This window comes from Engystomops pustulosus, chromosome 6, assembly GCF_040894005.1.
Source record: "Engystomops pustulosus chromosome 6, aEngPut4.maternal, whole genome shotgun sequence".
Lineage (NCBI taxonomy): Eukaryota > Metazoa > Chordata > Amphibia > Anura > Leptodactylidae > Engystomops > Engystomops pustulosus.
Window position 1 is genome coordinate 90,683,360 of NC_092416.1, and position 13,471 is coordinate 90,696,830.

At 41.0% G+C, this 13,471-nt stretch overlaps 1 protein-coding gene across 1 annotated transcript in view; it reads left to right on the plus strand.

Annotated features, from left to right (window-relative positions):
- Positions 1-13,466, plus strand: part of RRAS (RAS related) — a 31,167-nt gene extending 17,701 nt beyond the window's left edge. Inside the window, exons 3-6 of the mRNA XM_072110352.1 lie at positions 875-977; positions 3,886-3,994; positions 6,984-7,102; positions 11,368-13,466. Coding sequence (XP_071966453.1) covers positions 875-977; positions 3,886-3,994; positions 6,984-7,102; positions 11,368-11,455 — 419 coding nt within the window. The 3' untranslated portion in view covers positions 11,456-13,466. The remainder of the gene's footprint in view (positions 1-874; positions 978-3,885; positions 3,995-6,983; positions 7,103-11,367) is intronic.
- The last annotated feature ends 5 nt before the right edge of the window (positions 13,467-13,471 follow it).

Genomic DNA, 13,471 nt, shown 5'->3' on the forward strand with positions numbered 1-13,471 from the left:
GCCCAGCTGGTCATTTTCGCATTGCTGGAGGCAGAAGAAGCTGTGAAGGAAAATCTCCAGGGTGTAGGGGGCTGAAATGACCTGGGGGAGTTCTCCAGGAATGTTTGGAATTTGACACAGTGATCTCTGCAAATAAGTAATAAGGAATTCATATAAATAGAAATTCCCAACCTGAGGGAGAGAACTAGGTGGAGACATAGGGTTTGGCTGTTTATAAGACACTAGTAACTAATACTTATAGTTTACAGAACACTCAGCAGTACCACTGTAAAGACCTAAAGGGTTTAACACTTAGTTGTGCTGCCCTTTTTTGTATGTCATGTATATAACTAGATATTAATGTAGATTCATTCCACGCAATTGAATCACTGCAACACCTTATATCACAAATGAGATTCTGCCACACATTTGTGGGCAGTACGGAGAGATTATCTAGGAAGACGCAAGGCAAACCAGCTACATTTTACAGTTCTAACCAAACAGGGAACCAACCGTACCATGTAAATAATATATAAAGGATCATGCCATTTGTGGGCCAAAATCAAAAACATTGGTTCCTTTTAAAGAGAAATGCATTTATCCCCAAAACAAACGTCTTTATCCTGAATTATAAATTTTCAGGCTGCATTCACACAGCCGTATGGGTGACGTATATACGGCTGACTTGTATATACGTCCCCCATAGACGCCAATGGGCGCACATCACCATACGGGAGCGGTTTGGTGCCCCATGTTTCTCTATGGAGAGGGGCGGCGTGAGCAGTGACCGTGCTATGGTACGGCGGGCACACATTAATGTAGCCTATAAGTGAGAACAAAAAGAAAAACAATTCTATTCCCAGTGTAAATATTTTGCCTTTCTTTCTTCCTTTAGTTCTGGACACGGCCGGACAAGAGGAGTTTGGGGCCATGAGAGAGCAATACATGCGTACAGGAGAAGGCTTCCTTCTGATTTATGCCATCAATGACAGAGGAAGGTAAAAGAATAAAGATCTCCCCTCCTTGAAAATGAAAAAATCTTAATCTTGGATATTCAGATTATTTCCCTGAAACATTCTTCATTGCTGTATATTGTCCTGTACAGAGTAAGGCCCTTTTCACGTTTGCCGTGTGGGCCGGATATACACTACAGACCAAAGGTTTGGACACACCTTCTCATTCAAATAGTTTTTTGTATTTTCATGACTATAAAAATTGTAGATTCACACTAAAGGAATCAAAACTATTAATTAACACATGTGGAATTATATACTTAACAAAATAATGTGAAACAACTGAAATATGTCTTATACTCTAGGTTCTTCAAAGTAGCCACCTTTTGCTATGATTACTGCTTTGCACACTCTTGGCATTCTCTTGATGAGCTTCAAGAGGTAGTCCAACAGTCTTGAAGGAGTTCCCAGAGATGCTTAGCACTTGTTGGCCCTTTTGCCTTCACTCTGCGGCCCAGCTCACCCCAAACCATCTCGATTAGGTTCCGGTCTGGTGAACGTGGATGCCAAGTCATCTGACGTAGCTTCACTCTCCTTCTTGGTCAAATAGCCCTAACACAGCCTGGAGGTGTGTTTGGGGTCATTGTCCTGTTGAAAAATAAATGATGGTCCAACTAAAAGCAAACCAGATGAAATAGCATAACGCTGCAAGATACTGTGGTAACCATGCTGGTTCAGTAAACCTTCAATTTTGAATAAATCCCCAACAGTGTCACCAGCCTAGCACCCCCACACCATCATATCACCTCCTCTTCCATGCTTCACTGTTGGAACCAGGCATGTAGAGTCCACTCGGTGGTTGAAACCAGAGATGTCAAATTTAAACTCGTCAGGCCAAAGCACAGATTTCACCGGTCTAATGTCCATCCCATGTATTCTTTAGCCCAAAGAAGTCTCTTGTGCTTGTTGCATGTCCTTACCAGTGGTTTCCTAGCAGCTATTTTACCATGAAGGCTGCTGCGCACAGTCGCCTCTTACCAATTGTTGTAGAGATGTGTCTGCTGCTAGAACTCTGTGTGGCATTGACCTTGTCTTTAATCTGAGCTGCTGTTAATCTGCGATTTCTAAGGCTGGTGACTCTGATGAATTTATCCTCCGTAGCAGAGGTGACTCTTGGTCTTCCTTTCCTGTGGCGGTCCTCATGTGAGCCAGTTTCTTTGTAGAGCTTGATGGTTTTTGCAACTGCGCTTGGGGACACTTTGGAAAATTGGGAAACCTTTGAGACTGACTGACCTTCATTTCTTAAAGTAATGAGGGCCACTCGTTTTTCTTTAATTAGCTGCTTTTTGTCGTAATACAAGTTCTAACAGTCTATTCAATAGGACTGTGTGTCCACATGACTTCTGCACAACACAACTGAGGGTCCCAACCCCACATATAAGGCAAGAAATCACACTTATTAAATTTGATAGGGCACCTGTGATGAAAATATTTTTGTTGACTACCTCTTGAAGCTCTGCAAAGCAAAAGGTGGCTACTTTGAAGAACTTAGAATAAGGCATTTTTCCAGTTGTTTCACACTTTTTTAAGTATATAATTCCATATGTGGTAATTCACATTTGATGCCTTCAGTGTGAAACTATAGAAAACTCTTTGAATGAGAAGGTGTGTCCAAACTTTTGGTCTTTATTATACGTCCCTGTGCTCACCTATCCTCCCCTGCTGACTACAATATGCTTGCCCGGCTATGGCTGGCTGAGCATACATTAGGTGTGAAATTAGTCTTAGACACTTGATAGGAGTAAGGGTTCTTAAACTATGGCAGATCACCAGTCTATGATAAAGCAAGTGGATTGCAACTGATTGTATCCTCTCACATCAATTCTCATTCCTCATGTCTACATGGGATGTGCTTCCAACAAATGCAATGAGTTATATGCCTTCCTAACGGATACAAATAGCACACAAGTGTTTTGCATTGGAAGATAGATTTTCATAAGAAGAGACCTTTCCTTGGTTGATCAGCTTACATGTATTGTCAGTGATGGTTTTGGAGCTAGCACCATGCATGCCAGCTCTGGTCAGTTCTTGCCATGCGTGAGGTCTGCTCAGCCTGAGGTCACCTTATTAGCATTCTAGAGCTAAACTTGTGTCTCTAGTAAATAATGGAATTAAATATATGTCTGTCTGAACTAGTTTCCCCCTGATAGATCTGTAAAGCCTTCCCCATCTTAATAATTGATAGTTGGTGGTGCAGAGAGGAAATGAGACCTGGCGTCTGTGATGTCTGGATACTTTAAATAGTATTCTCCTACAGTCCACTGCCTATAATTCCTTGCACAACATAATGGCAGACAGGAACGAGGATGCATTTGATATCATTTTATATTTTGTCTTCATTATGGCTTTTATAATTAAATTACAGATTGATATTGTAATACAACTCTTCAATTTCCCTGGCCCTGTTGTTCCTGCCTGATGTACGATATTTCATACAGCTAATGTTCTCTGGACTTGGGGCTGAACAGCAGTCATATTTACATGAAAGTGTGACATGAGATTCCTGCCTTGTTACTAGTCATTAGCAGGGCTCCTGAGGGAAAGATAGGCTAGCGAATGATATAGCGCCTAATAGTTTACCACGAAAAGTAAAAATATGACATGAGGCATAAACTATTTTGGGACTTTATTCAATGGATGTATTTTTTCAATGTATTATTATAAAAACAATGGCAAAAAACCTGAAAAAGGGCACAGGAGGCAAGGTGTTGAAATAAAGAGGCCATTAAACTACCATTCGGGAAAAACACATTTTAACCAGTCGTGGAATAAAGAATAATGCCCATGAAAGGCAACTAAATAAGGTGGTGATGCCATTAACAGTTAGTAAGTTCTCAATATGTATAAAAAGGTCTAGTATGATCCATCTGAGAACATTTCTATTCTCCTCCAGCTTCAATGAGATTAGTAAATTTCACACACAGATCCTACGTGTGAAGGACCGAGATGAATTTCCCATGATTCTGGTTGGCAATAAAGCAGATTTGGATCTTCAAAGACAGGTAAGACCTCTGCTATGTGTCTGTGCTACCATTATTAAGATGAGCTGATCTTGGTTCAATGTTTACTGGCCATGTCTCCTTAGGTTTAAGAAAGTCCATAGCTTTACAGAAGGCTATGGACAGAATTTCTTGGTTAATTGAATACATGAAAATAAATATGCCACCTTGAAGAGTGAGCATAATTTGCAGGCAGATACTGAACAGATTGATATAGGGAAACACTAGGGAGAAGGTAGAAGCAGTTTATTACTGCTTCTGCCTTCCTTTCTTCATTGCATATCACTGATGTAGCACTATGCAGTGCAGAGCTGCGCTCTATAAATAATAATAATAATAATGGCTTTATAGACCCAGAGGTCATGTGATTGCCAGGTCTGCATGTGGTTAATCAGAGCTGCTGACACAATACAGCCTGATCATACATCAGCCCCTACAGAGGGTAGTTTCTCCGTAAGTGGGGTTTTTATAGATGTACCTGTTACAGGGAAAAACTTGAAAGATAAAAAAGAGGTACACCTATATATTTGCTCGAGATATAAATCTATTCCCTAGTGTGTGACAGTCATTTTGAGTTAATTTCTACGTATAAAAAATGTACCATATATTACAAAGAAACCTTTAACATTTGACTAGACCTATTTATCATGATAAAAAATGTTTAAGATGGTACAAAAAAAGTTATGCGTATTTACTTGCGTGTGTAAATGCGTATGTAAATTTGCCAAAAATTCAGCCATTAAAGCAAAACTGTCACCAGGAATGTAATTTTTAGCTGGTGTCCGATTCCAGTAGCCTTTGGCATCATTCTGAATCATTCCAGTATTTTTTAATAGTTTATTTAACATTACCAGGCTCCCTTGCCATTATATTTGGGAACCCTGGCATAAAATAGTCAGTGTCCATCGTAACCAGACTATATGGCACCCCAACACCGAGCTGTAACATCTTTGTGTAAATATGCAGCAGGATACCACATAGAACCTGTACGTCTCCATTCCCAGCCATAGCTCATAGCCAACTGGCTACTAAAACTTAAAGGACACCTGTCATCAGGTCTTTGTCACTTGTCCTGTCACCACTACCTGTTGGAGCAGCTCACAAGGATCCATCACAACCTTAATCTAGTCAATTCATACATTAATCATTGTAAAATCATCTTTTCTTTATTATGTAAATTAGGCTGGTCACATGGGCAGAGGCAGTGATGTCACTGCTGTTATCCCTCCCCTCCCCTCCCCCTGCTCATGTCTGTGTGTAATGTATAGTAAAGCATGGCTAGTGTCTGTGCTTTATCTGCTGTCATGCTCTATTCTCCTATACACATGTGTGAGACCGACATCAGCTACACATGAATCTGACATGTTCTACTATAACATGGCTGCCTGGAGCTGTTGTATCCCTTCTATACACACACAGGCTGCAGGGGGTGCCAGCACCAGGAAGCACATGGAGGAACCATTACACCATTACTCCTATGCACATGACTGACAGCCTGTATAATGGTGTGAGGTATATCTCATACACACAGGCTACAGGGGGTGTGGCCGCCAGCACCTGGAAGCACATGGAGGAGCCCTTACTCCTATACACATGACTGACAGCCTCTATAATGGTGTGAGGTATAATGGTGTATCTCATACACACAGGCTACAGGGGGTGTGGCCGCCAGCACCAGGAAGCACATGGAGGAGACATTACATCATTATACAGGCTGTCAGTCATGTGTATAGGAGTATCTCATACACACAGGATACAGGGGGTGTGGCCGCCAGCTCCAGGAAGCACATGGAGGAGCCATTACACCATCATACCTCACATCATTATACAGGCTGTCAGTCATGTGTATAGGAGTATCTCATACACACAGGCTACAGGGGGTGTGGCCGCCAGCTTCAGGAAGCACATGGAGGAGCCATTACACCATTATACCTCACATCATTATACAGGCTGTCAGTCATGTGTATAGGAGTATCTCATACACACAGGCTACAGGGGGTGTGGCCGCCAGCTCCAGGAAGCACATGGAGGAGCCATTACACCATTATACCTCACATCATTATACAGGCTGTCAGTCATGTGTATAGGAGTATCTCATACACACAGGCTACAGGGGGTGTGGCCGCCAGCTCCAGGAAGCACATGGAGGAGCCATTACACCATTATACCTCACATCATTATACAGGCTGTCAGTCAAGCAATGTGGGGTGCGAATGTGCCTCCCACTCATGAATAAGCTGGACATGGACAGCTGAATATGATGATACATTGCACATCTCTCAGGTCATCTGCATACAGGACCTCATTGCTTAAGTTTACAGGCAGCGTGTAGAGGGACAATGAAGGGATAGAGGTAATGCTTCTAACACTTCCAACTAAAAATGGTATTTTATTAATTTATATATATATGTGTGTAATAAATAAATATATAATGCTTTAAAGTGGCATCCCATCTCTGCTGGTCTCAGAGGCTGCAGTGGTAACATGGTATGTGAACGCTGCAGGCTATCATGAGCCTCCGCAGAGCTTGGATGAGGCTTGCAGTGGGGGTAGTGATAGCACTTGTCCACATGACTTCACCACTGCAGCCACTGGTACAAAATCTGCTCTTGTTGTTTTACATTGGCCCCTGCAAAGAACAATACAAAAATGTCCCTTTCAATGGATTATTTTATAGAAAATAATTGTATTTATAAAATGGCTATTCTGCACTGTACAGTTCCCCTCTTATTTCTTTTGGAAAAGTAAAAATAAATCAAGAATTGTGTACTAACACCCCCCGATGTCCCTGCACCACCTGATACCATCAGTGCAGATGACTAAATGGCAGCATTGAATACAACAACCAGTTGTTATCTGTGAATTATTGGTTGTATTGCTGCTCGCCTCCATTGATACATAAAGAGTTACAGCTCGGCTTCATTCATAACTATGTCATGTAATGCACAAGTTCCTTGTATGATTTTGTGGTTCTTTTGTTCCCCATTATTAGGTGACCAAAGAGGAAGCTCTAAACTTTGCAAGAGAGAATCGAATCCCTTATATGGAGGCCTCTGCCAAGATCCGATTAAATGTAGATGAATCTTTCCATGAACTGGTCAGGGCAATCAGGTAAGAAAGGGTTTTGTACCTGGGTGTTCAGGGGTCACGGTCACATGCTAAATATTTATGTATAATCTTGTACAGTCAGTCACTCTCCCAGTTGGCTGTATAGGGAGCTTTAGATTCTATCTGTGATGCAAACTACTATATGGAATTTACCACCAGAAGTAGATGTGATGGTAGATTGCTCCTACCTACATCTGCCCTTATCTTTATTTCACTAATCTTAAAACCTAATGTATGGATGCTCATTGTTGGCTCTGGCGCACTCCTCTTCTTTTTTACGCCATCACTGGCTACTATGGAGCTACTGCGCTCACGCAGTAGCTTGGACTCCTGTCCTGGGTTACAGTGAGGAGACGCACAAGCGTATGTATACACACACACACGCGCCTATATAAGTCATTGCTGACAGTGGTATCATTTGTAAAAATAGCAGGGGTTAAAAGACCCGTAGGCCTGTGACCTCACTCTGGAACAGGAGTCTGACGTTTTAAGATTAGGGCAGAGGTATGTAGGAGGACTATACCATCAGATCTACTTCTGAAGAGCATATCCACATGTAAACATTAAGTGTAAAGTAACAGTTTACACCATAGCTGCACAGAGCTGCCACATCCAAAACTACACAATGATGTCTAAGTTTGCCCAGCTGTAACACATTAGAGAAGAAGTAGTGTAGTCAAAATTATGACAACAAATTTCCTACATGCTCTTCAAAAATAACTTGCAGTGCACTATGACTTCCGCAGTGGCTCCTAAAAGCGCACCTTGTTAATTATTACTACAGACTGTATCCAGGGGCTTATATAGAAATGGTCAGATTTGATCCCCAACCCCCAATGAAAGTAGCTTGTTTTTGGGGAGGTGAACGTACAACCGTTTGTTCTCCATGTTCATCTCCATATTACTGACATACCATTTCCTATATATTGACATATAGAACAGTTTATAAATAAAAACCTCTGTATAAGTAACGTTAATACCAATAATATTACTAGAACAAATGTTAGTGATAAATATTGTTGCCCTACTGAACAAATACCATGATGAAAAGTACACTACACTACTGTACAAGGCTCAACGCCATTATATAACCTCTACATAATGACTGAATGTCACTATACTTCTTCTAGTGCCTACGGATGAGTTATTTCCCACACTGTACCCTCAAATAATATATATACATCTCCTCAAAACAAAGTTAGCTATACTGTAACCCTGCATATAAATTATGTTCTGTGACACCTTATTACAGTGATGGCTAACCTATGGCACTGGTGCCAGAGGTGGCACTCAGAGCCCTTTCTGTGGGCACTCAGGCCATCACCAGAGATGACTCCAGGTATCTTCCTGTAGTCCCAGACAGCCCAGGACTTGCTGTGCACAGAGCTATTTTAAAGTGACAGCTCTACCTGGAACTATTTTCTGCTTTGTTGTCCTCAGGGTGCTGGTATCAATGAAAACTGTGACAGAGCAGGGAGTATATATCACAAATTACATTTCTGTGTTGGCACTTTGCGATAAATAAGCGGGTCTTTGTTGTAGTTTGGGCACTCGGTCTCTAAAAGGTTCGCCATCACTGCCTTATTACATATATTTAAAAAAACCCTCAAATTAACTTATAGACACATGGACAAAGTTTAATGAAAGGAAACCCCACAATGGTCACAGTAATAACTTGAATCTGACAAAAGTAAAAATAAATAACCTTTTTAAGAAAATGTTGGATTTCTATATTATTTTTTTTTAATTTTGTTGAAGCGTGGTTGAAAAGCAATAACTCATGAAACAGGCCTGGACATAAATTATGGTACCACTCACTTTAGTGTTTGGTGATATGGTGTGTACCACACTCAACGTGGTCCAGAAGAAGCAAAGGAAAAATTGTCTCAGGAAATGAGAAATAAAAATTGTAGTTCAGCATGGTAAAGGTTATAAGACCAGCTCCAAGCAGCTTGATGTTCCTGTGACTACAGTGGCACATACAGTATTATTCAGAAATTTGAGATCTATGGGACTGTAGCCAACCACCTGGACATGGCGACAGAAAATTGTATTATTTGTCTCTTTAATGTGACATCAAATGCTAACAAAAGAGCCCAGAAAAACTTCTAAAGAGATTATTAGGTAGTGTTATAGTAGTTATAGGAGCATTATTATAGTATTTCTATTCTTGTACATAGGGGGCAGTATTGTAGTTATATTCTTTCACATAGTGGGCAGTATTATAGTGGTTCTATTCTTGGACATAGGGTATGGAGAAGGTATTGTAGTAGGGTTTTTTGTGTATATATGGCTGTGTTAAGTTGTGTTCTTTTAAAAAAGAGGCTTTACTTGTACAAGGGATGCAGTATAAGTCTCTGTGAGCTGTACATGTAGATTAAGACTTATCAACAGTTTGTGTGGACTTTGGTAACTCCACCCACATCACATAGTCACACCTACTTCTTTTGACCCCACCCACAGAATAGGGCCACTATTGTAAAACTTTAGACTATTCTGAGTTTTGAGAGGTTCAGAAGTCTAATTGACTGTTTGTGCAACAAAATATTAAGTTAAGGAAGCCATCATTTATGTCCAGTACTATTTCATGAGTTGTTTGTTTGTTTGTTTTTTTATTCTGTTGAAGCTTGGTTGAAAAGCAATGTGCCGTTCATTTTCTTAGAAATTGATTTTTTACTTTTGTTATATTCAAGTTATTTCTGTGATCATTGTGGGTTTTTCTTTTATTAAACGAGGGCAACCAACAACTTTGTGCACGTGGGTTCTTCTCTCTGGGATTCTCCAGAAACAACATTGCGCTGCTTATTTCATAGAGATTGCACATAGCGGTATCTAAACTGTGCTGTTCTTTGAATCTATGGCATCTCTTTCTTTTGTCCTGACACAACTGTATTTGCATCTTGGTGCGTATCTTCAGTCTGGTTTTGCCACTGCAGTTTTTTTCCTCTTTGATGATCACATTTCTAAGGCTGTATTCACACAACCATCAGAAGAGGGGGGCGCGTGTATGTATGGCCTCAAGCTTGCTGCTGTACATATGTCCCCCATAGATGTCAGGGGCGCACGCAGCACACATGCGGTACCGTACCGCTCTTTACACACAGAAAAGATAGGACATGTTACGGCGGCGGTCAACCCTCCTCCTCTCCATCCTGGCAGATTTATGTATGCCCGCCCAGCTGGCATATGTTTGTGTGATAAGGTATTTCTTAATAATGTGCACACTGCAGCACTTGCCAGTACTGCATCTTCTACTCATAAACTTAATGTATTCTTATAAAAAACATTCTATGTAAATATGCACATCTCCTCTGTAGAAGGTATTGCTACAGGCAGATGTCACAGTAAACCTGCCAGTAGATGGAGAAGCTCAGCAGTTAAACCAAACATGTTCATACAAGGATGACCTCAGCTCATAACTATGACACGTTACACTAACTAAACACTTGTCAGCATGACCTGAGGGATACGTTCTGTTTTGCAGTGCATTGTGGGAGATGGACAGGGTTTTAGGCTTTGTTGGCCCTTCCCTAAGCTGTATTTCATATAGTGCTATATTTAGTGATGGTGCCATATGAGGAGGGCAGCCACAGACTACATTCACCAGCAGTTTACCTTCAGTATGATAATGCCACCTACTGGCTGGCCTTGAAAAGTGCAAGCCCAAAGCACTCACAAAGACGCATTGTTTATATACTGAGTGCATGTATATGGAAACAGATGTGAGAATGGTTAGTTGTTGGGGATCTTGGATCACTATAGAAGACCATGTATTACAGTAATGTGTTATGTTCCTCCGCAGTGCCATAACTGTAATGCAATGCATGATAAAATAACCCCAGAGCAGGGATGTAACATTAGGGGGTGCAGAGGTTGCGATCGCACCTGGGCCCAAGAGGTTTAGGGGGCCCTTATGGTGTCATTTTCCCATATGAGAAGAATATTACTATAAACCATAGATTATAGTCAGGGGCCTGCCAGAGAATTTGTACTGGGGCCCATCAGCTTCTAGTTACGCCACTGCCCCAGAGGATGGTATCAGAGCGAGTGGGGACCATACTGCAGTGATCCCGTTGGCACACAGTTGTTGTGGATGAACAGGAATTGAAGGACACAATATACAATGTATTTCGTAGCTGCTGCTGAATACGTATCCTAGCCCTCATCAGATTATCAGCTCATTTTATCCTCTACCGTCTTTAAATGCACTTGATTTTTCTGAGGTTTTTTCACAATTCAAGTCTAATGACTTTCCATTTTCTTTGTAGAAAATTCCAGGAGTTGGAGTGTCCCCCAACCCCCGCTGTTAATCCTAAGAAGAAAGAGTCTAAAAGCTGCCCATGTGTGATCCTGTAACCTTGTGTCACAAGCCGCCCAGATGGCCTGAACAGAGAGACGGAGCTATAGCATGGGGAGGGCTTTGACCACTCATGGGAAACCAGGCATTGTTGGTGCCACCAGGCTGCACACGAATGGTCCTCTCTTCAGCTCACTCATCATGCCCTCCCTGCAGACACCTGGAGGTGGCATCCAATAGACACATTACACAATCTCCCGCTGGTCCAGCCGTACTGTGCTGGGGGCTCCTCTGTAGGCTGAACAAATCCACACAAATTCATTAATCTGTGCATCAAGGCAAGATGCTTCATTCTACTACAAAGAAATGCAGTTTGCACACACTCTTCATCTGTGCCGATGCTTCATTATTTTTGTATGCTGGGATCTGCATGTAAATATATATTCTGTATATATATTTTATATATATTTTATGTTCTCTTATTTTAGTATTCCAGGAGCTTATGTACGGAGCAGAGGTGCGTACTATAGACTATTGGTGGAGATTCTCCAATATGTTATCAGACCATATACTCAAAAGGCACGCTTACTTTCTCTCTTCCTTGTTTCTCCTATAATCTGGTAATATCTTTGCTACACCACAAGAAGGCAGGTCATATTGGGATAGAGTTTGCTGCTCCTTACAAAGCTGTGAGTTGCTCATTGCTGTACACTACACCAATGTTCTGCCCCTAGTGTGCCCTGCACAGCATAGACTGAATAACCCCTCTGCGTCACCAGTGAATTATTACTACTCTGACTGCTATCATTTCATTGTGATTAAGTCCATAAAAGGCCATCGCACAACTTAAAATTGTTAAACTTTTCCATTCTTGCCAAGAATGGCATCTGCATTCAATACTTACTGGAACAGATTCTGAGAGAGAAAAAAAATCTGGGTTTATTTTTACAATAAAGGTATTTTAATGATCATTTTGATAGTTGTATCAATATCTAAGATGCTATTACTTCACTCTGTAGTTCTATGCATTGTAGTGGTCTGTGATCAGCTATTTAAGCCTGGCTCTTGATACTCCTCTTGGCTGCAAGAAAGTTTGCAAAAAAAAAAAAAGCCTCCACTGCTTTCTCTTCTTTTGTGTGTGTTAATAATAAAGAATCGCCATCATTAGAAAGCAACTGCTAAGCCAGTGAGCAAAATGTGCTCTTATTTGGTTATTTCTTGTATGAGATGGAAAGTCCAGACAGTACTGTAATATCAGCATGATCGCACTAGTTACATTTTTGTCTTTTGAAATTCCTGTAAACTCATCTTCCTCACTGTACCCTGTGATGTATGTGGTGCGTTCTACTTTACACCATTATTGGTGGCGATGTATTAAAGTGTCCAGTTTTTAGACCAGAGTAGCACTAGACGGGTCTCTGCTGCGGCAGATTAATCTGGTGCAGTAGTGGACTGGTGAGTAGACACATTGATTCATCTCCGACAAAGGCTGCCAAGTAACCCTAATCTCCTACAGAGTGGATCATGCTTGGACCTCCCTTTTCACATAACTCTGCTTTTATAGAAAACAATTTAAGATGAAAAGGACTTTTATATACGTCTTTTCTTTCCTGTCACCGATCTTATTGATATACATTTTCTGCTGTGAACAGGCTCATGAAATAAACTTGTGAAAGTAAAATTTTAAAAATGTTTTTGCAGCACAGCATCACTTACTACTTTAATGGGATGTTGGTTCTATTGCTTATTTAGTTCCCACCTCAACCTGATCTCATTGCAAGCTCTACAGTTATGAGGGGTTGTCCAGTGCGGAGTAATCTGGTCTGCCCCCACACTAAAGGGTCCATGCTGAGGCTATTATACTGACTGCCATGCCACCTTCATAAGAAACTTACTACATTTATCAGCTAATTGTATGGCACATTATGGGTTTGCTAGTATGGTGGGGAAAAAATGTCTACTTTAGCCACAGGACCTTCTCAATTTCTGTGCATATGGTTTACAAGTCATCATAAGTATAATCATGTATCCTTGTCTTCAAATGTTCATTAAAGTAATGATCTGTTGTAATGATG